A 27540-nucleotide genomic window follows, 5' to 3' on the forward strand; every position below is an offset into this window, starting at 1 on the left:
TAGGGGCGGGGGCATTTTTAAATCAACCTGCTTGCAACTGGTCAATAGCCTACTACGTGGCGTCAAAATACGTGATCTGTCAAAGTACTGACAGTTTTGTCGAAAATACCGACATTAAATTTATTGTTAATTATATTGATGTCCAGGTCAAGAATGATGCATTTATAGTGACAGAATTTTCTTTATTTGATATTAGTTCAGGAAGATATATTTCACTTTTATATTTTTTGAAATTTCCGTTATCATTGATAGGTGTTATGTCATCAATGTATCGGAAGGTATAGTTTATGCCCCTTGTTTTACTTTATTGATCCTTGTGAACACTTTAACTTCAAAAGTTATCATCCGATCTTTCTGAAATTTATATGCATTATTTAGATTAAAGTTAGACGAAGAAACCTATTGAGTTTCAGCAATTTCCGTTTATTACGTCTAGAGTTATGCAAACATGCCAACCTGAGGAGATTGAAAATCCAAATGTCTTGTATTGAGGGTAGAGCGAGGACCACAGGTCCAAATTTGATCGCTGGAGGCTTGAAGGGCCCACCTAAGGTCCCCAAGAAAATTTTGAGAAATTAGCACCTATTCAAAGCAGTACCTTGTATTATTGGAAAAAAACAGCTGGTGATTTAGGTCCATGCATCTGAGGTTTTTTTTTTACCTATTTATATACGAAAGTATGCATATATGCTTTTGGTCATTTACATGTAGGCATGACCTAAATTTGTTGTTAAGTGAATATAATAGATTACCATTAGCTATGTACTTAGTTGGAATCGACATTAAGTATATAAACTATGTTAGTTAAAGGGGTAGTCCTAAATAATCCAGGCCTCGAGTTAAGAAAGAAAAAAATCCCAGTTAATATTTTTGCTCAAAGTTGACAATAAATATCGACCTTGATGTACACAAAAATGTTCTCAAATTGTCTTGTGAATTGTATGAGGCTACTTAAAACATAATTACTGTATAAGACTTGTTCTGTTTAAAATAGTTTAATGTAATAATATTCATATTATTTAACCTTAAAATAAATTATAAATCTCACATTTCTTCAACAATGTGTCTTTTTAAAACACTTATGAAGTTATGACTAGATCCAAAATCAAGTAATCCCGGTATTTTTGTCTGACATTTGTTTTGGAAGCCATTTTGTTTGTCTTGACACGGAAGTAGAAGTCGTAAATTATTTATACTGGGTTTTATTTATAATTGTAATTTGTTTTTTTCACACATGGAAAACAGCTTGAAAACATTTTTTATCAAGTCAGAAGGAAATATGACTAACAACGTTACTGGCAACTAACGGTAAACCCGCCGTGTAATGTACGAGTGTATGCGAGAATGGCTCCACGTAGCAACTAATATCCGCGAAGCAAATAATATCCGCGAAGTATGCAAATTAGGCACGGCCAATGACGAAATAACCACATGACATTTTAATCTTGATTAGTCCAGACATATTAGCTTACTCCATTTTATATTAATAATAATCGAGAAAACTGGAGACATGTTTTCGGCTATTTCCGTCGTTTTACCGCGAATTATGCAAATTAGACACGGCAAATGACAGAAATAACCACATGACATTTTGATCTTGATTAGTCCAGACATTATAGCTTATTCCATTTTATATTAATCATAATAAGGAAAACATGACACATGTTCTCGACTATTTTCGTTGTTTTACCGACTCATACTACAATAAACAATATCGCCATCAGATTCACAACAAACAGCGAGAATGCCGAGACAGTCGTCAATGTAAAAATAAAACGAGAGGGATTTTATCAATCAAAAAGGTCAGGAATGAAATATAATAAATTTCTTCCAATAAATTTTAAAAAACGGAATTATAAAGAGTAAAATCGGAATTCAGAATTAGGCTCAGAAAATCGGAATGATTCCGACAAAATCGGAATAGTTGGCATGTATGGTTATTGAACCTTGTGAACGCTCCAACACCAAAAGTTATCACCCAATTTCTGTTTATTACGTCTAGATTTATGGCCCTTGTTTCACTTTATTGATCCTTGTGAACGCTCTAATGCCAAAATTTTTCACCCGAACTTTGTGAAATTTATATGCACGATTTAAATTAGTGAAACGAAAAAGCCTATTGAATTTCAGCCATTTACAATAATTACTTCTATAGTTATTGCCCTTGTTTCACTTTGTTAAACCTTGTTAATGCTCGATTGATGAAAGTTATCATCTGATATGTATGAAATTTTTATGCATCATTTAAATTTGTGAAACCGATCTATTGAATTTCATCAATTTCCGTCAATAACTTCTAGAGTTATGGTGATTGTGAACGTTTGAATGACAAAAGTGATCATGTGATCTGTATGAAATTTTTATGCATTATTTAAATTAATAATACGAAAAAGCCTGTCAAATTTCAACAATTTCTGTAGATTACTTACAGAGTTGAGACCCTTGTTTCAGTTTGTAGAACCTTGTAAACCCTCAAACGACAAAATTTATAATCTGATCTGTATGGAATTGTCTTGTAAAGGCCCCCAATTACCTACAAAGGAATAAATATGCGACATCCTTGTTGACCGCTCGGACGAATTAGCTGCTGTGGGCGTATGTTTTGTTGCCTGGCAACCTATCTTTCTTTTATGGTCTTGAAAGTAGAATTCGTATTTATATAAATGTGCATTTGCCATAAATGGGGCGGGGTCAGTTCCCATTGGTAAACCAATGCAAAATGTTGGCGTATCCTGCCTGGCAGCCGCTGGTTTTTCATTATTACCATCTTGCCTTTTGTAGTCTTTTGCTGCACATTAAACCAGGGATTTGATTTCGCCAGTATATTTCGGACTTGTCCGACGCTATTTTCCAAATGGCAAAAATTGCCCGACAGGGAATATGCCCAATCGGACATCAAGACATGGTGAATAATATTCAAAATTCCAAAATTAATATAGTTTACTGAGTTTATAACTACCACTCAACCCGATTATCGTTGATAATACGCTGGATTGATTAGGTAATTAAGTGATCAACGTATTTATCATGTTATACACCTACCTTGATTAAACATGCATTCTGCAAGAGCTAAATCTGCCTAAAATGTTATCTAAATTATTAATTAGACCAGTGATTCTCAACCAGTGTGCCGCAAGATCTTCTCGTGTGCTGCGAAATTTTGACTGGCACACTAAGAATTTTTTTTAGTTATTTGACTGATGAAATTGGAAACACTGTGTTTTTCTTTATTTAGTTTGAGTCATTGTATGTGTCTATGACTAGTCTGTGTCTACGGTTGTATGCTGTCTATGACTTGCCATGTTTTTATTTTGCAAAATTCAAATATTTTTCATATATATTTAGCCAGGTGTGCCGCTATTTTTTCATGTGTTGCAAGGTGTGCCATTGGCAAAAAAAAGGTTGAGAACCACTGAATTAGACATTAATTAACCTATCCAAACCATAATCAACTCTAGATGGCATCGCTAGCCTGCGATCTATAGTGAATTATGAGCTGATTTACTGCATAACTTTCCTTCACGATTAAATGGATAATCGAGACTATGCTGTTTATCGTACTGACTTTAGTAATGATGATCAAGGCTAGCCGGAAATTTCAACCGCTTAGTTCTCAGTTCATAGTGGATCAATTTGAATGAAATTTTCAGCAAATTGCCTTTACATTATCTAGTTTTTATACGCCCACATAAAAATGTGGACGTATATTGCAGTCCGTTCGTCGATCCGTCCATCCATCGTCCACAATTTCTTGTGAACGCCAAAAGTTGTTTTAAAATTGATATATTGGTAAAATTCTAATTATCGCAACAAATCTAATACAAAGAGGCTAAAATCTGTAGGTACGGTGTGTTATTTAACACTGAACTATAAATGCTCATCGTATCTTAAAATTGATCACACGCAGTACCGTCATTTCCCGATATCATAACCAACCCCAATTTGATTATCCGATATATTCTAATCGCCATTGTTATCAGATTAACGAATCTGTTTTCAAAACAGCCATTATATTGTAATCATATTTTCATACAAAACAGCTTTTCGCCGATTTACATGACGTCTTCCCGATATATTCGCATTATGGTATGTTTGGTTCCCTTCTTGGACAATTAGTCAAACGTAAAGAAATGTAACTCTCGGTCCCGCATCCGTTGCATGTATAAATCGGAAGCACGGACTAGGCACGGCTCCATGTGTCGCCTAGCTTGTTCTATTCTAAAATCATGCAATCACCTTTGGAAATCACATGGTGTCTTTTTTTATTTTGGTCGCTTTAATTGAAACGATTTTCATAATAAGCCGTAGTAATTTGTGATTTTGTTTTTACTGCCAATTCTGCTTAATTGTGTTTGCTTCGAAATCTATAAACTTGACATAAAACAAATCATGGATATGGGTTTAGAATAGGGTTATAGCCTGATCTATTTGTTAAAGGCCTGTTAATACAGTATGAACAATATGGAATATTAAATATGTGTCCGTAATATACCAAAAATAAATCACATAAAACAGATGAATAATACAACGTAGATTTGAAACAGAAAGTCTTCAAGCATATGCGTAAATATGTTTCCCTTTTGTCTAAATCCCATTTATAACTGTTGGATCTCCTTTTGCAAAGACTTGTTATTTTGAATGATACCGAGAAATCACTTAAAGCTGTTACAATCAGAGAAAATATTATAAACATAAAGGGGTTGTGGGGCATTAACAATGTGATAACTCATAAAAAAAAATAATGATGCACACCAAAGTTTTTGCATAAAGAGATGGTTTGTCATGTATTTCAGTAAATTTCACTATATTTGTTATGTATTCTATTCACATCGATATGTAAAATTGCGTGAAAGATTTAGGCCACTACCTTGATAGGAATATATTTATATAATTAGGCAATAATAATTTATTTCTGCAGTTACCTATTTCGACATATTCACTATATTTTAAAGTCATAGTTTTAAACATATATAGCTTCATTTTCAATATTTCTGGTTATTTATTATTCTATATTGAGTTCCGGCCACGTTATGAATTTTTTAAAAAGAAACTATTTCAGATCAACAGTAATTTTTAATACACCTTTGCTGTAATTAAAATATCTATAGCTTATGTACATAATCCATTGAGGCGTTTGTGTCGCTGACAAATTACAGTTTTTAAATAAGATACACAAAACATCGTTATTAACTTACAGAGTCATGACGAATTTTAAATTTTATTAAACCAAAGTCGTCATATAACAAGGCAGTGAATGTATTTGGAATATTATTGTTCTGTTCTGAAATCTATAAATTTACGTGATGGATAATGGCCGAAGACTGTCCATTATGTAAATAGAAAGAACAACTGAGGGGCGTTAGCCCCGAAGTTTTTCTTTGTATTTACATAATGGACAGTCTGAGGCTATTATCAAACTTAAAACATAGCACTATAGAGATACAAATAATGAATAGTTTTCTAAAACAACAAGCCATAAAATAATGGATATATTCTTAAAACAACATGCACATGCTCATGAATGCATGTGACAAAACACTCCAGTCATACAAAGCAAGCATACACAGACAGTCCAAAATATTCTACATGGAGACATGTTTACAACACGGTCGAAAACAAATATTAATAATGAGAATATATTATGTGAAAAGCATTTGGATACTGATTACATTGGTAATGTACTCGATATGGAAGATAATAGCCGTAAAAATTGCAGTGATGTTCTTGATGTGGGGGATAATAGCCGCCAAAGTTGTGATGGAAAGGCTGCTCACGAGAATGATTTAGATATTGATAATTTTCTTAATACTGTGGTTAATATGGAGGGTACTAGCCGTCCCAATTTTGATTTAAAATTTAATATATACTCTGATATAAGTGACAGGATCAAAGGCACAAACCAATTCACGAAATTCAAACTCAACTGTCATTATGGTGTAACGGTGATGTTTTTTTATAATCGGATAAAACATGTGACCTGCATAGGTTCCACAGGCTCAAAACACGTTTTTTTGTTCAATCCGGGGCCATAATCCAGGAAGTTACAGTCCGATGCGCCAATATCGCAAGGAATCGATATATCTTTGGATTATAAACACACATGTTCAGTTTCATCAAAATGGGCTAATAATTGTGACCTCTTGTGTGTACAGGCAGGGGTCGTAATCCACGAAGTTACGGTCCCATACAAGCCAATATCGAAAGGAACCGAGATCTTAGGGATATATACCTATATTTCAAGTTATGACCTGTAGAGTGTCCACAAAGAAGATGTGAAAATGTGGGCGTATAGAAACGTATCATCGATCTAGTGCCGAACGTACTATTAAACGGATAAGTGACATATAGCGGACGGATTTAAGTGGAATTCTTTATGTAGACAAACACGTAAAATCAACATTCGGTCATGTGACATTTCGGTAACTATGAGGTTTTTAAAGTAATTTCATGTTCTGTAATTTAATTTGTTCAGAGAATAAATTATCCCAAAATACATGTTCATTTTTCAGATACGTGTCTATTATTGGTATTTGTTTAAGAAAAAGCGTACATTCTCCTATATAATGGTTAAAAACATCAAAGGGTGACGTCATATCTATGTTTTAACTTTGGTTTATAATACACATTATACAGTTACAATGAAATTGTGTGTCAATTTGATTTTATTGCCCCTAATAAAGTCTGGCAGCAGTTATATAACATCTAGGTCAACTTTGTTACAAGTTGGTGATCAGTGAAGCGTATAGTTCATGCTCTGGTGTTAGTTTGGTGATTATAATTAGAAATGTAAATTCTACTATGTGAATTGGAAATTCCTTTTAATAATTTAACAAATCCAAGAAGAAGAACAACCAAACAACAAATAATCTGTTAATATTATTTGAAAAGACTATAAATTTTCCAATAAGAGAAATTTTATTTTTATGGGGGAAAAATGCTATAGAAAAAATATCATAGTCCTATGATTTAGCATTAGTCCACGTACGCCGTGATAATGTCGGCATAGTAGCACAAGCATTTCTCCTTTTCAATGTCTTGGCTAATACCAATTGCCAATTCAATGAAAAATAATGCACACAATTCATACGTTACAATTTAATTAAAAGATTTAATTATGACAGCATATAAACATCAATATGTGACAACAAATAATGGTATTGCTTATACTCTTTATCTTGTCTAGTTCATTTCTTTGTTTGAACATTTCTCTGATTACAACATAATATAATGACTTGGACAGTTTTTTATACGCCCACATGGAAATGTGGTCGTATATTGCCGTCATCCCCATCCGTCCGTCTGTCGGTCTGTCCGTCGTCCACAATTTCTTGTGAACACTCTACCGACTACATTTATCATCGGATTGTTTTGAAATTGATATATTTTGTTTGCATTAGTGAAATGAAGAAGCCTAATGAATTTCAGCAATTTCCGTTAATTATGCCATGAGTTATGGCCCTTGTTTCACTTTGTTGTACCTTGTGAATGCTCTAAGGCGGTGTTGAATTGGAACTATGTTTCTTGTCGCCCGCCCGCTTAGGATCAGGGGGTCTATTTTCGGCCGCATTGCTTTTCAACACAAAAGATTTTGAAGTTTTATTTGAATATTTCTGTCATTTTTAACAATTATTTTAGAAATAATTTACCTCGTATTTAGTCTCGTTTATCAATATTTACCATTACCGGCTAAAGAAAATTACCAGTGCGGTCTGTTGCCGTGTTTAATACAGAGCGATATAACAGTCGATTTCGTTGGATGATAGTTGCAATTTACGTAAATTTGATGCATTCATGACCATTTTGCCCTATTTCCTCTAAAACTATTCATATAAATCTAAAAACAAAAGGTATTTCACAAGCGAAATTCTCGGCTTTCACTCGTTAAACAGCGACCATGTTTTTGCATACCCAATGAAGTTATTTTAAGAATACGTTGTTTGATTGGTCAGTCGCTAAGGTCAATGGCTAAAGTGCCCAATCAGAAACAAGCAATCCTCCAGGTCGGGTCATTACGCATGCGCACTGATTTGATGTCCAGATATCCTTTCTCGTCGGTTTATCATTAATATTATTCATCAATACGCCCTTGTTTGTCGATAATTTTTGAAGATTTTCAGATAAAATGGCTTTACAAAAGTTTAGATCACTCAATAAGTGAGACAGACACCCATAATACTCAAAATAATAGTAATATCATTACTAAGTTCTGTTGTTTTGAATAACATTTATGTCACTGTCAGTCAAAGTTACATGTATGTGTTGTAAATTTACACTCAAGTCAAGAAATAAAATAAGCCAAATATTGTATAATTTATAATACATTGTAGATAAGAAATACATTTATATGAAAAGTCATTTTATTAAAATAAAATAAATCAATTGAACAGATCTGCCTAACAGATCTCAAATTAGTTTTTTTTCTACAGTTAACAACTTTAGTCATGTTATACATGTATGTCTGAAAGTTTGGGTCAGATTTTATTGAAACTTGGAACAACTTCCTATATAATATACTGGCTTTGTGTCAATTTTATTGAAATCTGAAAAATAGTTGCTGAGATATTGCACCAAGTAAACATTTAATGATGAATATTATGTGCCAATTGTTTGTTGAATCAAAAGGTTAATTTAGTTCTTTTCTTAATTAATATAGTAGGGGATGTTGGTCAAACCAACTGTTATTTGGATATGACATTCAAGTTTGGGAAAGTATTACAGACAACATTTGTATTCTACCTCATTGTTTCATTCTTTTAAATGATAAATTTGCCATGAAGGCTATTATATAACCTCATTTCGGGGTAGAATAAGAATGAAAATGGTGGTTTGTGTTGGTTTGTACACTTTGTCTTGAAAAATACGCTTTGTGTTGTGTTTGCCTCACAGACTCATTGTATTGTCTTGAAGGTAGTGACAAGAAACATAGTTTCAATTTAACACAGCCTAATGACAAAAGTTATCCGATCTGTATCAAATTTATATGCATCATTTAGATTAGTAAAACAAAGAAGCTTATTGAATTTCAGCAATTTCCGTTAATTACATCTAATGTTAAGGCACTTGTTTCACTTTGTTGAATCTTGTGAACGCTATAATGACAACAGTTATCATCCAATCTGTTTGAAATTGATATGCATCATTTAAATTAGAGCAACGAAGATGCCTATTCAATTTCCATTAATTACACCGTTAGTTATGGCCCTTGTTTCACTTTGTTGTACCTTGTGAATGTTTTAACGACAAAAGTTATTACCCGATCTGTATGAAATTTATAGGTATTGTTTACATTAGTAAAACGAACAAGCCTATCGAGTTTCAGCAAATTTCTGTTAATTACATCTAGAGTTATGGCCCTTGTTTCACATTGTTGAATCTTGTGAACGCTTGAGCAACAAAAGTTATCACCCAATCTGTATGAAATTCATATGCATCATTTAAATTAGTGAAATGAAGAAGCCTGTTGAATGTCAGCAATTTCTGTCAATTACTTCTAGAGTTATCGCCCTTGTTTTACTTTGTGGAACCTTGTGAACGTTATCATCCGATCTGTATGAAATTGATATGCATTATTTGAATTAGTAAAACAAAAAAGCCTGTCGAATTTCAACATTTTCTGTGATTACTTCCAGAGTTACAGCCCTTGTTTTAGTTTTTAGAACCTTGTGAACCCTCAAACGACGAAAATTATAATGTCATCTGCATGAAATTGTCTATTAAATGCCCCCTAATTACCTACAAAAGAATAAAATATACGACAACTCGTGTCGACTGCCCAGACGATTAAGCTGCTGTGGGCGTATGTTTTGTTGATTGGCAACCTATCTTTTCGTTTCAGATACTAACCAAAATTTACTATGAGAAAAAAAATGAAATGGATATAATATACACATATTATGTTAATAGAATATCAAGCTTTATTTAAATGAGTTGCTCGAAAAGTGAACCACACATTTATCCATTGCAATAAGATCAAAATTCAATATACCACAGTATTCACCCACATTACAAAATTGTTCTTTTTGTTGCACTTATTGAAATAAACTGTAACAATTCCAACCAACTTGATCAGCTAATCCATTCGAGCACAAAACACAGAACTTGTGGTTTCTTAGTACTGTGGAGTAAAATAATAAAGCTATTTCATACAATGGAAAACAAGCGGCTATATGAACAAGCGTCTCACTATTAGGTCATATATCAGTATTGTTCTTTCAAAGAGGAGCTTGTTACACAGAGTTCGATCAAATCTGAATAATGTTCGGCAGTGGGTAATATCACCGTGGGTGGAAGCAGGCACATGTCCCTATTTTCATCAGTGTTATTTTATATGTGAGTTATTATTTGTTATATATAGTGAGGAAATTACTTTTTCTTGGTAGTCCTATCTATGACCCAGGCAAGAAACTATACATTTATATATTAATACGCCAACGCGTAGTAAATATAGCAGTGACGAAAACTTACAGATTTTCATTAATTGTGCAATTTTACATTTATAAACTTGCTTTCGAAACAAGATTCGTTAATCTGATATCAATGGAGATTAGAATATATCGAATTATCAAATTGAGGTTGGTTATGATATCGGGAAATGAGGATACTGCATGCAATCATAGTTCAGTGGTACGCACGATAATTTGTAAACAAATTAAACCCACAAAAAAGATCAAATAACTGCAATCCAACTATGGTACGAAGTACAAAACACGTAGTATTCATCAAGACATGAAATACGTTAGAACGTATATATGTAACTACCCTGCGTATAAATCCATGTATAAAGACCTACGCTTAACTAAGACTGATCTGCGTAAAACACACGGTCGAACAAAAAATTGCACAGTAAATTGGATTTAACACCTACGCGTCAGATAAAGCCTGTTGGTCCTTGATAAAACACCTTTGAAGAAGTTATAACACGCTTTCGAGAAAACTCACCAAACAAAGAATACACACCGTGTCAGTCGTTTTTAACCCGTTTGTTAATTAACACACCGGTACAGAAAACGCACCGTCGCCAAGATTTTCACTCCTAGCGATAATTATATCACCTTTCAGTCAATTTCTCACCCCTGTTAATTAATACAATATAATGGCTGTTTTGAAAACAGATTCGTTAATCTGATAACAATGGCGATTAGAATATATCGGATAATCAAATTGGGGTTGGTTATGATATCGGGAAATGACGGTACTGCGTGTGATCAATTTTAAGATACGATGAGCATTTATAGTTTAGTGTTAAATAACGCACCGTACCTACAGATTTTAGCCTCTTCGTATTAGATTTGATGCGATAATTAGAATTTTACCGATATTCGTACGAATTTACTAAAAAGTGAGAAATATATACCGTAAACTTACAAATCTCACTGTTACAACTTCTCAGTGTTAACATCCGATCTTTGTGAAATTTATATGAAATATTTAAATTAGGGAAACGAAGAAGCCTATTGAATTTCAGCAATTTCCGTTTATTACTTCTAGAGTTAGGGCCCTTGTTTCACTTTGTTTAACCTTGTGAACGCAACTAACCCCAAAAGTTATCCTATCTTTGTGAAATTTATATGCATGATTTAAATTAGTGAAACGAAGAAGCCTATTTAATTTCAATAATTTCAGTTCATTATGTCTAGAGTTATGGCCCTTGTTTCACTTTTATTGTCCCCCACCTTTCGAAGAAAGCAGGGGACTATTAAAATGGGTTCGTCCGTCCGTCTGTCTGTCCGTCACACTTTTTGGGACACAATAACTCTCTTCCTAATTGAGCTAGAATGTTCAAACTTGGTGTATGTGTTTATTAGGTCAATGCCTTGATGGAGTTCGAAGATGAGCATTTTCCGCTTAGGGTAAGCAGAGATAAGCAATTTGATTGGTTGATGCTTTGGGACACGATAACTCTCTTCCTAATTGGGCTAGAATGTTCAAACTTGGTGTATGTGTTGATTAGGTCAATGCCTTGTTCTAATTGGGCTAGAATGTTCAAACTTGGTGTAGGTGTTTATTAGGTCAATGCCTTGATGGAGTTCGAAGATGAGCATTTTCTGCTTAGGGTAAGCAGCGATAAGCAATTTGATTGGTTGATGCTTTGGGACACGATAACTTGAGTTCTAATTAAGTGAGAGTGATGAAACTTGGTGTATAGTTTTATTACATCAATACCTTGACTAAGTTCGATAATAAGCATTTTCTGCTTATGGGTAAGCAGAGCGATAAGCAATTTGATTGGGTGAGACTTTGGAACACATTAACTCTCCTTCTAATTGAGCTAGAATGTTCAAACTTGGTGTAGGTGTTTATTAGGTGAATGCCTTGATAGAGTTCGAAGATGAGCATTTTCTGCTAAGGGTAAGCAGAGATAAGCAATTTGATTGGTCAATGCTTTGGGACACGATAACTTTAGTTCTAATTAAGTGAGAGTGGGGACACTTAGTGTATAGGTTTATCTCATCAATACCTTGAGTAAGTTCCATAAATAAGCATTTTCTGCTTATGGGTAAGCAGAGCGATAAGCAATTTGATTGGTCGAGACTTTGGAACACAACTCTCCTTCTAATTGAGGAAGAATGTTCATACTTGGTGTAGGCATTCATTAGGTGAATGTCTTGATGGAGTTCGATGATAAAGCTTGTCTGCTTACTGTCAGCAGAGATAAGCAATCTGATTGGTTGATAACTTTGGTTTTAATTAAGTGAGAGTGATGAAACTCTGAATTAAGTGAGAGTGATGAAACTCTGAGTATAGATTCGTTATATCATTACCTTGACTAAGTTTGTTAATGAGAATTTTCTGCTTAGGCTAAGGATCGATAACTTTGATTCTATATGATAGAGAGTGATCAAACTTAGTGTATAGGTGATAATTTGTTTGATTGCTAGATACTTTTGAAAAAAAATAAATGTGCGATTAATGAATATGTGTCATCTATTTATTTTGGGATTTCGGCGGGGGACATCAGCCTCACTGTTGGCTTGTTGAATCTTGTGAACGTTCTATTGCCAAAAGTTATCATCTGATCTTTCTGAAATTTATATGCATTATTTAAATGAGTGAAACGAAGAAGCTTATTGAATTTCAGCAATTTGTTTATTATGTCTATAGTTATGGCCCTTGTTTCACTTTATTGAACCTTGTGAAAAGTTATCTGTCGATCTGTATGAAATTTACATGCATCATTTAAATTAGTAAAGAGAAGAATCCTATTGAATTTCAGCAATTTCTGTTTATTACTTCTAGAATTATTGCCCTTGTTTCACTTTGTTCAATCTTGTTAATGCTCGATTGATGAAAGTTATCATCCGATATGTATCAAATTTATATGCATCATTTCAATTTGAATTTCAGCAATTTCCGTCGATAATTTCTAGAGTTAAGTCGGTTGTGAATGTTTGAATGACAAACATGATCATCTGATCTGTATGAAATTTTTATGCATTATCTGTATGGAACTGTCTTGTAAAGGCCCCCAATTACCTACAAAGGAATAAATATGCGACAACCCTTGTCGACTGCTCTGACGATTTAGCTGCTGTGGGCGTATGTTTCGTTGCCTAGCAACCTATCTTTAACTATTATAGTGAGAACGGCCAAATCGTTATCGAATCTCGTATAATGTATCTTTAACTAGTTAATCTGCCTTAATCCTTTATCGGACAATTCATCAATCCAATCCTGAACAGAAGTCATTGCCTCTCCTTTGTCGGGATATGTATCAATCCAATCAATTGACTTTGACTGCTTAAAGCGGTTACATATATTTAAAAAACCCAGTGGTAAAAGAGCTGGAAGTCGAAAACAAAAGTTTATATCTGTTATAATTGGCAACAGACCTTATCACCCGTATGACATTCCTGCAATTCCTGTCAACTCTAATAATCTTATACCTGTTAAACTTAATCACAAAAAGAAATTAAACAATCTTAAACTTGCCTTAATCAATGCCCGATCGGTCAGAAATAAGACACAACTCTTGGCTGAGTTTGTTATAGAACACCGTATTGACCTTGCCATCACAGAAACTTGGCTAACAGAAAATGAATTGACTATTATAAACGAACTGTGTGTAGATGGGTATCTATTCATTAATAAATCCCCAATATCATCTAGAGGTGGCAGAATAGGCTTGTTGTACAATGGTAATATTAAGTTGAATGTGGAGCATAATGATTTAACCCAAGTACAGTCTTTTGAATATTGTTTGACAAAATCTACAGATTTGAGTGTTCTGGTGATTTATCACCCTCCACCTACTGCAACTGATAGTTATAATTTTAATTTGCACATTGACAAACCCAGTGATCTTATTGTTGTCCAATTCAATGACTTACTTTATTCCTATAATCTGGTTCAGCATGTGAATCAAGCTACACATGTAAAGGGACACATTCTTGATTTAATTATCACCAGGAATGATGACCACCTGATTGACTCAGTGGATGTATTGCCCGATATTATTTCTGACCACCATCCTGTTTATAGAATAATCAATCGAAAGCCAGGCGCTGAAACGAACTTAACAAGTAACATCGCGAAAACTTAGAAACATAAATCTAGTGGACTTTTCTAGCGATCTGTTAGAATGTTTCAATAGTACACTGATTTGAGATCCAACTAAATCTGTTGAGGATTATGATACCTGCATTATCATTGTATTGGACTGTCATGCGCCACTGAAAACTTGGAAGCTAAAATCCAATCGCCATTGTCCTTGGTACGATGATGCAATTCATAGTGAGCGCAAAATTCGTAGAAAAACCGAAAGAGTGTGGCGTAAAACCCAAGTTAGAGGCTCATAACCAGATATACAGAGCACAGTCTGCATAGGTCATATATATGATCAGATCTGCCAAGAATAGTTACTATAATAATAAATTATCATCTTCACAACCACGTGATTTATTTAAAATTGTTCAGTCACTTACATCCGATACAACCTGACGGCTTCAATCATCAACTGATGAACTTGGGCTTGCCGAGAGGTTTTGTTCTTTTTTCCAAACTAAAGTATCTGATATTAGGAAAGGACTAGATAGTCCGGTTGACTCCGATTCGGAGGTTGAGGAACCACTTCCGTCGTTACAGTGCAATCTAAATTTATTTGCTACTGTTTCTGAAGAACAGGTCAAGAAGATAAATCTGCTACATGTAATTCTGATCTTCTCCAAACCTGGCTTCTGAAAGAGGAGAAAGTGTTGGACGTTCTGCTTCCAATCATTACTGGCATTGTTAATGATTCTATAACCACTAATACTGTTCCTGTATGCTTAAAATCAGCTCTGATTTCACCTTTGTTGAAGAAACCAAACCTTGATCCTCAGCTGTGTAAGAATTAACGACCTGTTTCCAACTTACAATTCATCGGCAAGTTTATTTAAAGAGTTATTGCTTCTCAAATTTCAAATTATCTGTCTGAAAACGATTTACATGAATCACTTCAATCTGCTTACAAACGAGGTCACAGCACAGAGACGGCTCTACTTAAAATTAAAAACAATATTGACCTGGCACTGGATAGGAATCTAGCCGTACACCTAGTACTTTTGGACCTCAGTGCTACTTTTGATACTATAGATCATAGTATTTTATTTCAAAGGCTGGAATGTTTGGTTGGGATCTGTGGTGCCGCACTGTCATGGATAAAGTCATATCTTCAAGATAGAACACAGAAGGTGCAAATAAACAGGTCTGTGTCTCAACCCTGTGCTGTTAGGATAGGTGTTCCACAAGGATCTGTATTGGGACCTCTACTTTTTCTTCTATACATTCTTCCGATTGGTCAAATCATAAGAAGACATGGAGTACAAAACCACGGCTTTGCTGATGACACTCAAATATATGACTATTTTCAATACAACAACTATCTTGCTTCCAAGGATTCTATCAGTAGACTAGAGTCTGGTCTTAATGACATTCAAGAATGGATGACCAGAAATAGGCTAAAACTTAACGATGACAAATCCGAATTTCTTGTCATATCATCAAAATCACAATCCAGTAAATTGTTTAAAGCGGATTACATTCAGATCGGTGATTGCTCTATATCTCCCAAGAAGCAGGCTAAAAATCTGAGCTATGTTACTGATGAATTTATGTCCCCAGTTCCACAAATCAATAGTATAATACGGAAAATGCATCATCAAATGAGCTATTTCGAGAATACGCTCTAATCTTAATACTGATGCTTGCCAGAGTGTTGTTAGAGCATGGACTATGCAAATTCTCTTCTATTAGGAGCACCAGAAACAGCTTTAAACAGACTACAAATAGCGCAAAACAATGCTGCCCGTCTCATAACTATTGGCTTCCAGTTCGAGCGAGGGTTCAATTTAAAGCTCTTGTGAATGTGTTTAAATCAATTTATTCTGACACCGCACCCAGTTATTTAAAAGAACTCTTTGTTTTCTATACTCCCCGGCGATCCAACCTTCGTTCTTCAAGTGATCGTAGCATATTGAGGTTCCCCAAATATAATAAGCGTTCTGGTGAATATGCTTTCTCCGTCAGAGCAGCTAAAATGTGGAATGATCTTCCAAAAACTCTTTGAGAGTCCTCTTCCTTCCAGAGTTTTAAGACTAACTTAAAAACATACGTATTTCAAAAATGTTTTTGAACTGTATTGTTGTGAATGCACTTAGAAACACTCATGTGTAATGAAGCGCTATATAAATCGAACAATAATAATAATGTACGTACCTACGCCTATACAATTGTGATGCGGCACCCGTTTACTTATTAGGAAAACTTGTCGTGTTTAATAAGAAGTTATCAAAATTGCGTCGTTCGAAGCGTGTTTAGAATTTTCATAGCCAAGTTGTCGTTGTTTGAAGAAAATCTGATCAACCTGAAAGAAAAACAGCTTGAGACTTTGAAATATTTGTATGAAAAATTATTCTTGAAAGGCGTCATAAGGGGCAACGCCGTTGATAATCCGGGAACTTGAAAGTAGTTCCAATGATGGACTACGTCATACAGCCGAGGCTAGATGTAGGGTACTGGAATCTGCTGAGGTTTGTCGATTGGCGGTTATAGTACGATAACGGAAGTAGAAATTTTGCGAGACGCTTGAAACTATGAAATGAATGCGTGACAAATTTCACGCGTCTAATGTCGAAGAAAAGAGTCTATTTTGATGGCATATTCTCGGATTTATGATCATATTTTGAATGGGTTTTGTTTTTATACGCCCACATTTTCATGTGGACGTATATTGTCATCGCCCCTGTCCGTCCTGACATCCATGCGTCCACAATTGTTTGTGGACACTCTACAGGTCACAATTTTTGTCAGATTTCAACGAAACTTGAAATATAGGTTTATCCCCCCAAGATCATGGTTCCTTTCGATATTGGCATGTATCGGACCTTAACTTATGGATTATGGCCCCTGATTGTACAAAAAATCACATTTTTATACGCCCACATGGACGTATATTGTCGTCGCCCCTGTCCGTCTGTCCACAATTTGTTTGTGGACACTCTACAGGTCACAATTCTTATCCGATTTTGATGAAACTTGAAATATAGGTTTATCTCCAAAAGATCTCCGCTGCTTTCGATATTGGCATGTATCGGATCTAAACTTAATGGATTATGGCCCCTGTTTGTACCAAAAATCACGTTTTTAGCTTGTGAACCGTATAGAGGTCACAATTTTTATCCAATTTTGTTGAAATTTGAAATGTAAGTTTATAACACAAAGATCTCGGTTCCTTTCGATATTCCCCCATATCGGACGGTAACTTAATGAATTATGGCCCCTGATTGTACGAAAAATTGCGTTTTTAGCTTGTGGACCCTATAGAGGTCATAAATTTTATCTGATATAAAAAAACGTATTATTATATCACCGTTCAACCCTAAGGACGGCTGAATTCGAATTTTGTGAAAATCGGCCCAAAACTGACAGACAAAATGGTCGCCGTTCGTTCTCAAATAGCGTAAAAATATGGTATATCAAGGTTGTGGACCCTATAGAGGTCACAATATTTATCCGATTTTTGTTGAAACTTGAAATGTAAGTTTATAACCCAAAGATCTCAGTTCCTTTCGATATTCGCGCATATCGGATCACTTCCTGAATAATGGCCCCTGATTGTACGAAAAAGGTCATGAGACGAAGAAGCTAATATCCGATTGACTTTAAATTTATACACAGTGTTTAAGGTCTTGAGACGAAGAAGTTTATTCATTTTGAGCGATTTCCGATAATTACTGCCAGAGTTATGGCCCTTGATCGCTTTGAAAAATCTTGTGGACGCTCTAGAGGCTAAAGTTAATATACGATTGACTTTAAATTTATATACTGTGTTGAAGACCATGAGACGAAGAAGCCTAGTGATTTTCAGCGATTTCAGATAATTTTTGCCAGAGTTATGGCCCTTGATCACTTTGAAAAACCTTATGGACGCTCTAGAGGCTAAAGTTAATATCCGATTGACTTTAAATTTATACACAGTGTTTAAGGTCCTGAGACGAACAAGTATATTGATTTTCAAAGAATCTTTATAACTTGAACAGCTAAATCCATGATGTTAAAAGTTTTGTATACTAAACGTTAGCATGGGGCAGAACTTTATAAAAACCAAACAAATTCTAATGGTTTTCTGATAATTACTTAATGAGTTGTTACTCTTAATCAGATTTTAATGTATTATAAATGTTTCATTAGCGAAAAATGTAAAAATATGTGACAACTCTTGTTGACTACCCGGACGATATAGCTGCTGTGGGCAACCTATCTTCTGATATGACGTGATGAATTTATCGATCGCCGGCGATGGATTTTAAGGGAGGAGTTGATAGGGTTAAAAAAAATATTTCACCATTCCACCATAATGAAGATTGAATTCGAATTTCAGGAAAATCAAAATAAAACTGGCCAACAAAATGGCCCTCTTTGTTCGCAAATTGTGTAAAAATAGGCAATACAAAGGTTGTGGTCACAATTTTTATCCGATTCTGATGAAACTTGAAACATATCTTTATATCCCAAAGATCTCGGTCCCTTTTGATATTTACGCATTTCAGACCATAACTTTCTGGATTTTTGCCCCTGATTGTACAAAAAATCTCATTCGTTTTTAGCTTGTTCTCTATCCATCTCTTGCAAAATGTGGGCGTATCCTGCCTGGCAGCTGCTGGTTAAATAAAGAAATATGTACGCTAGGCATTGTTGACGAATATGTTGATTGGAATAGTGCAAGTACTTAATTGTTTTAGCAGAAGGTGTCACTCACTCGTTGTGGTAGAGCGACGTTTACTGCCAAATAAATTTCGGGATGTTATTTTTTTACCCTCAGTATATAAGTCGAAACAGATTATAAGATGAATGCCAGACTTCTGATTTATGACCCAAAAAATACGGTAACTTTGAAGCAATTTGAAATAATACAGATCGGCAGTAGTTGGCACGCTTCATTCTATCATATTACAACATCACGCAATTTTGTAGGAATGTTACTGACATAAATTTGAATACCGTACGGGAATTAAATATAAAAAATAACAAGGTGCACCTATTTTTTATTACGTACAAATTTGAATATTTTGTTGACACATGATTTTTGTGTGTGGTCTAAAAACTGCCTGCTTAAATAACGATAAGAGTTATGTCCCATTATTTTCGGTAAAAATATCCAACAAGAAAAATTTGAAATCCCATCACTGCATTAAATGCAACAATATGGAGACAGACTGCAAAACCATTGATCGAACAAGATGACCCCGTGATACAAGGCTGGAATGAAGATTTACAATGTGAATGGGTATCTGAAGCATATCGATCCAAAGGATATATGCGACCTGTTGATCAGCCATCAAGAAAATATCTATCCCGCTCATATTATGAACTTTTATTTTGAATACTCTGATGAAGACTATAAGAATATACTAATATCTAAACATGCCTGATTTACTGTGTTTTTTTTATGTACATTCCAGATCTCTTGAAAAGTAGCATTATATTATAATATTTTGAATGACGAAATTGGTTCTGAACCAACAGGCTAACGAGAAAACATTTTTCAAGTCAATTTTGAACTAAGTGGTTTCTTTCCCCAAAAATACATTTTGCCCCTCCACACCCCATACAATGGAAATCTTATACACATATTTAGAGATGTGCAGCAGAATTAAAAAGTAATGTTTTAACTAAGCTCTAAGAAAAACATCATTTAAATCAACATGAACTCATTTCCCGCCAATTTTACACACCCTACCCCTCCTCCCCACAAATCAAAACAGAGATGGACAGTCCTAGAAATTTATGATCATCATTTATGTCAACATAATCACATTTTCCTCCAATTGTAGACATTGGACCCCCCCATATCTCGAAAACGCCCCCTCAAATGCCTGATCACCACCCAGATTCAGAATCTATGCCCCTCGTACACAAATAGTGTAAATTATATCAAGGTTGTGGACCCTCTAGAGACCACAATTTTGATCCAATTTTGATGAAACTTTAAATTTTGGTAATTTCCTGGAATATGACTGTTAAAAAAATTGTATTTTTAGCTTGTGGACCCACTAGTAGAAGTCACAATTTGTATTCAATTTAAAAAACATTTAAATATATCACCATTACACATCAATAAAGGTTGTTGAGTTCTAAAACTCGTACAAATCTGACCCAAACAACCCAAAGGCTGCTCCTTGTACGGAAATAGCGTAAAAGTATGTAATACCATGGTCACAATTTTTTTCCAATTTTGAGGTAACTTTAAATATATCTTTATGTCCCAAATATCTCAGTCCCTTGCGATATTCGATCCTTTGAGACCATAACTTCCTGGATTATGGCATCTGATTGTACGAAAAATCACTTATTTTTAACTTGTTCACCATTCATCTCTTGCAAAATGTGGGCGTATCTTGCCTGGCAACTGCTGGTTATCTGATTTTGATGAAACCTAAAATATGTTTACATCCCGAAGATCTAGGTTCCTGTAGATATTCTCGCATATCGGACGGTCATCTCCTGGATTATGGCCCCAGATTTTACAAAAAATTTCTTATTTTGTTTTAGATGAACCCTATTGATATTAAGCGTTTTGCGACTTTCCATTACACAATCATCTCTCCTTGTGAACACAATAGAGGCTATAGTTTTTATACGCCCACATGGAAGTGTGGACGTGTATTACCGTCGCTCCTGTCGGTTCGTCCGTCTGTCGTCCACATTTCTTGTATGAAGTCTATTTAATTTCAATAATTTCTGTTCATTACGTCTAGAGTTGTGGTCTTTGTTTCACTTTGTTGAACCTTGTGAACACTATTACGCCAAAAGTTATCATCCGATCTATGTGAAATTTATATGCATTATTTAAATTAGTGAATATAAGAACCCTCTTGAATTTCACCAATTTCCGTTTATTATATCTTGAGTTATGGCCCTTGTTTCACTTCATTGAACCTTGTGAACGCCCTAACGGCAAAAGTTATCATCCGATCTTTCTGAAATTTATTTGCATTATTTAAATTAGTGAAACGAAGAATCCTGATGAATTTCAGCAATTTCCGTTTATTACGTCTATAGTTATGGCACTGGTTTCACTTTATTGAAACTTGTGAACGCTCCAACGCCAAAAGTTAGCACCCAATCTTTGTGAAAATTATATGCATGATTTAAATTAGTGAAACGAAGAAGCCTATTGAATTTCAGCAATTTCCGTCAATTACTTCTAGAGTTATGGACCTTGTTTCACTTTGTTGCACCTTGGGAACGCTCTAACATCAACAGTTATCTGCCAATCTTTATGAAATTAGTAAAGAGAAGAATCCTATTGAATTTCAGTAATTTCCGCTTATTACTTCTAGAGTTATGACCTTTTTTATACGCCCACATGGAAATGTGGTCGTATATTGCCGTCGCCCCCGTCCGTCTGTCGTCCACAATTTCTTGTGAACACTCTACAGACTACATTTATCATCTGATTGTTTTGAAATTAATATATGTTGTTTGCATTAGTGAGATGAAGTAGCCTATTTAATTTCAATAACTTCCGTTAATTTCTTCTGGAGTTATGGCCCTTGTTTCACTTTATTGCACCTTGTGAACGCTCTAACGACAAAAGTTATCAAATGATCTGTATGAAATTTATATGCATCATTTAAATTAGTAAAACAAACAAGCCTATTGAATTTCAGCAATTTCCCTTAATTACATGAGTTATGGCCCTTGTTTCAATTGTTGAATCTTGTGAACGCTCTAATGACAACAGTTATCATCCGATCTGTTTGAAATTGATATGCATCATTTATATTAGTGAAACGAAGAAACCTATTGAATTTCAGCAATTTCCGTTAATTACGCCGTGAGTTATGGCCCTTGTTTCACTTTGTTGTACCTTGTGAATGCTCTAACGACAAAAGTTATTATCTGATCTGTATGAAATTTATATGCATCATTTAGATTAGTAAAACAAAGAAGCTTATTGAATTTCAGCATTTTCCGTTAATTACATCTCGAGTTATGGCCTTTGTTGAATCTTGTGAACGCTCTAATGACAACAGTTATCATCCGATCTGTTTGAAATTGATATGCATCATTTAAATTAGTGCAATGAAGATGCCTGTTGAATTTCAGCAATTTCCGTTAATTACGCGGTGAGTTATGGCCCTTGTTTCACTTTGTTGTACCTTGTGAATGCTCTAACGACAAAAGTTATTATCCGATCTGTACGAAATTTATATGCATCATTTAGATTAGTAAAACAAAGAAGCTTATTGAATTTCAGCAAATTTCCGTTAATTACATCTAGAGTTATGGCCCTTGTTTCACATTATTGAATCTTGTGAACGCTTAAACGACAAAAGTTATCACCCAATCTGTATGAAATTCATATGCATCATTTAAATTAGTGAAATGAAGAAGCCTATTGAATGTCAGCAATTTCTGTCAATTACTTCTAGAGTTATGGCCCTTGTTTTACTTTGTTGAACCTTGTGAACGTTCGAACGACAACAGTTATCATCCGATCTGTATGAAATTGATATGCATTATCTGAATTAATAAAACGAAAAAGCCTGTCGAATTTCAACAATTTCTGTAAATTATTTCCAGAGTTACAGCCCTTGTTTTACTTTTTAGAACACTTGTGAACCCTCAAACGACGAAAATTATAATGTCTTCTGTATGAAATTGTCTATTAAATGTCCCCAAATTACCTAAAAAAGAATAAATATACGACAACTCTTCTCGACCGCCCGGACGATTTAGCTGCTGTGGGCGTATGTTTTGTTGCCTGGAAACCTATCTTTTCACTTTGAGAACGCTCTAACCTCTACAGTTTTCTGCCGATCTGTTTGAAATTTATATGTGCTATTTAAGTTAGTAAAAAGAAAAATCCTATTGAATTTCAGTAATTTCCATTTATTTACTTCTAGAGTTATGGCCCTTGTTTCACTTTGTTGCACTTTGTGAATGCTCTAACCTCTACAGTTATCTGCTGATCTGTATGAAATTGATATGTGCCATTTAAGTTAGTTGACTTTGCTGTTATGGGTATTAATTTTTTTGCCTGACGACCTATCTTTAAATTTTTAACTTATTTAATTATAAATATTTGCAGATATTCACCACTAGACCCTGGTCTTCTACCTAATACATTACTACCAAGCACTACCCCAGCTGCTACAACATCATCATCATCTACATCACTTAATACTAATGGCACTGGTTGGTGTATATTTGTGTACAATCTTGCACCAGATACAGAAGATAGTGTTCTGTGGCAGTTATTTGGACCATTTGGAGCTGTCCAAAGTGTGAAAGTGATTCGTGATTTCCAAACACAAAAGTGTAAAGGCTTTGGTTTTGTTACCATGACTAACTATGATGAGACACTGATGGCTATCCAAAGTTTGCATGGATTTACATTAGGCAATCGTGTTTTGCAGGTATCATTTAAAACCAACAATCGCAAAGTTTAAAACCTTCTAGTCCAGAATACAGTAAGCTATTTATATTAGATGGTTTAAAAAGAGACATGGACATTTTCAATATTATGACAAATTAGGTAATTAACAGTCTAAATACCACATACACAGCTTACTCTTTTATCTTGTGGGAAAATCTCTTAAACCAATAATGTTTGTTAACTTTTATATTTTCTGCATAATTTATTTATTTTTATTGTTGATTTCTGGTGTTTAAGTTCATCATTATTTAATCTGAATTTTCTCTCTTCATGTTGAGTACCTAGATTGCTTTTGTGTTTATATGGTAGCATAAAAAGAATACCATAGATTGTCCGTAATTATCTTAATGTATATGCATGAAATTTTCTGCCAAGTTCTGACAAAAAGTCAATATTTATACGCCCACATTGAAATGTGGTTATAAGTAGTCGTCTGTTGTCCACAATTGCTCATGAAACTGTCTTTAAAACCTTGTAGAGACTAGATGTTGAAGTTATAGACAAGGAAGCCTATTGATTTTCAAGGATTTCCAAAAACTACAAGTACCCAAAGTTATCATTTGATAACCGGTACATGTTTTGTATAATAAATGTAATAAATGTTTGTACTTGAAAGATCTAGAAGCCAGTTTCTGATAATTACATGTTGGACTGTTGCTGTTGATTAGTGTTTAATGTCTTGTAAATGCTGCCATTACCTGCAGAAGAATGAATAGGCGACAACCTTTGTAGACTGCTCAGACGACTTATGTACTTTGTGCGGATGTTTTGTTGCCTGGCAACCTGTCTAAAGCTTAGTGTGCACTTTTATTGTGTACACTTCTTTTAGATTGCTCAAGTCTTTTACTCAATTCAGTATTGTGACCATATTTTAATCAGTTATATTCTACATTTTTGCATATATTGATTCCACATTGGTATTTTTTTTGTGGTTGGTTATTATTAAATTTTTTGTTCAATTTATTTTGTTGTGTTATTTTGTATTTTTTATTATTATTTTTTTATTTATGCATGAGTCTTGTCCATGAAGAAGCGTAGAGTTCACTAGATAAAATTCTACATTGATAAGTCTGTGTTTGGAGTTGTCGTGAACATGGTTAAAAGGGTACAAATACTAATATTGAATAAACACCCAGATTTTATGGAAATATGGTTGTATTGTCGTCAAAGTCATCCATCCAGCGTCCACAATTTCTTGTGAACACTCTCTATAATCTGATTGTTTTGATATTGATATTGATAGTTATGTTTTGTTTACATTAGTGAGATGAAAAAGACTGTTTAATTTCAACAATTTCCAGATGGCCAGGGTTCTTAATCAATTTTAAATCAAACCAGCCAGAATTGGGTCAAAAGAGGTCCCCATAGGAAATAGGGTAATTAAGCACCTATTCTCTAGCAGACTTCAACAAAAATAGTTCTTGGTAATTTTATTATGTGGAATGTCTTAATCTGAATAGATTAATATACATATATGATTACCACAAAATATGACTACAAAAAGGTACACCTGCTCAAAATATTCCATATTTGGTTCATGTCATGTACCGACTTCATGACAATAATATTCCTGAAATAGAACTGCGACGCAGTAATGACGGGTTTCACCGGTGCCCCGTTAACATTGAACATATGTCACTTCCTGTACCGATGAAACCATTAAACAGGTTTCCATATAAGCATTGCACACATCAAATAAAATGTACGCAGAATCAACAAAATCCAGCAATATCAATTCATTGTATACATTTGTTACATGTAAGTGATCCTGACAAAATTACATAACTTCCGGTGATAATGAAAATGTTATGAAATCAGAAATGGCATAAGGCATCACATGGTAAAAATTTTATGTAAATAAAAACATTACAAATCAGACTCATTTGAATAAAATATCCGTTTTAAAGGCTAAACATACAGTTTTTGCCAAAATGACGTTACTTCCGGTGATAATGAAAATCTTAAATTACTTGAATGAAATTGTAAATGGCATTAGGTATCACACGGTGAAAATTGTATGAAAATCGAATAATAATTGACTCTTTTGTGGATCAAAAACCTTGAAAAGTTGCCTGTTGAAAATCGTCTATTTCTCCGCAACTGAACAAGGTAGAAACCATTTTGTGATACCTATATGATCGTATGGGTTCATTCTATTAGTTGATTTGAATCAAATATCAAAATTTTAAACAAATAACAAATACGACTCATTTGAATAAATTATTTGTTTCGAAGGCTATAAATACAGTTTTTGCCCAAATTACGTCATTTCCGGTGACATTGAAAATGTTAAATTGGTTTGACCTAGTTAAAATTGACATTACGCATCAAATGGTGTCACTTTTACGAAAATCCAATAAAAATTGACTCTTTTACAGGCAAACTAGTGGAAATTGTGGCTCATGCAAAATTGCCCATTTCTCGGCAACTGCTCATATTACAAACTAATTTTCACATACATTCTCTTCGTATGGATTATAACTACAAGTTTATGAAAGTTGCGAAGAAATATATTAAAACATGAAAAGCCTGAATGGGTTGTAAATAGCTCATTTTTTCACCTTTTTTCACCTTTAAATCGAAATGACCCAAAAACAAAATCGAAATTAAAAAAACTGAGCCCGATGTTTTCAGCGCCTTTACAGGGCACACCCTTTCAGTCATACCAGATTTGGAAAAAAATAATATTTGCTTTCAAAAAGTGGTACCGAACTGTCAAAATTGTAGTTTTTGCTAAATTTATGCCACTTCCGTTGCCGAAAGGAAAATGTACCGGTAACAAAAAAAATGACATTTTGGACCACGGGGCATATGAACTTTGTTTTATGCAAATCGAACAATAAATAATTAATCCAGGACTGAAAAACTAAATAAGCCAATGGGGGCCAAGGAAAAATACGGTGACAAAATACCACATAAAAATATTCATTAATAAAAAAGTTTTTCTTAAAAATTTAAATTTTCAAAATTTGTCGCCTAATATCTCCTAAGATTTGTCGAAAATAAAAAATCTAAAGAACCGTAGCTATGTGCCTTGTCTCTGGCTATGTCAATATTACGGCAATATTTCAAAAAACAATAACTTCGATTTCGGACATTTCGCATTATCGCAGAACGTTCGAAATAGCTTTAATCTCTAAGTCACACCCACTTTCCCAGTAAAACCGAAGACATCGAATCAATCCGACAAGTAGTTTCTGAGATACAATCAAAATGGAAAAAGAAAAATAATAATAATAATAAGAATAATCTTAACAAAAACAATAGTGTTTCACACAAGCTACGCAGTGTGAAACCCTAATAAACGACTGTCTTCATGTATTTGATGGGTAAAGCGAAACATTTGTGAAAAAAATAGTTCATCTTCTGCTATGACTCCACGGCATTTCTGCATATTTAACACAAATTGTTGTTTTTATACGCCCACATTTTCATGTGGATGTATATTGCAGTCACCCTTGTCCGTCAGTCTGTCCGTCCGTACACAATTTGTTTGTGGACACTCTACAGGTCACAAATTGTATCTGATTTTGACAAAAACTTGAAATGTATGTCTATAACCCACTGATCTTGGTTCCTTTCGATATTCGCGTATGTTGGACGTATATTTTCGTCGCCCC

The 27540-nt window shown here is 34.3% G+C and overlaps 1 protein-coding gene across 3 annotated transcripts in view; it reads left to right on the forward strand.

Moving 5' to 3' along the window:
* Positions 1–24881, forward strand: part of LOC126817160 (ELAV-like protein 1) — a 197990-nt gene extending 173109 nt beyond the window's left edge. For all 3 annotated transcript variants that reach the window (XM_050544009.2, XM_050544006.2, XM_050544007.2), the window contains exon 6: positions 23573–24881. In XM_050544009.2, the coding sequence (XP_050399966.1) occupies positions 23573–23933 (361 nt within the window). In that variant the 3' untranslated portion in view covers positions 23934–24881. The remainder of the gene's footprint in view (positions 1–23572) is intronic.
* Positions 24882–27540: the final 2659 nt, after the last annotated feature.

This window comes from Patella vulgata, chromosome 4 (genome assembly GCF_932274485.2).
Source record: "Patella vulgata chromosome 4, xgPatVulg1.2, whole genome shotgun sequence".
Lineage (NCBI taxonomy): Eukaryota > Metazoa > Mollusca > Gastropoda > Patellidae > Patella > Patella vulgata.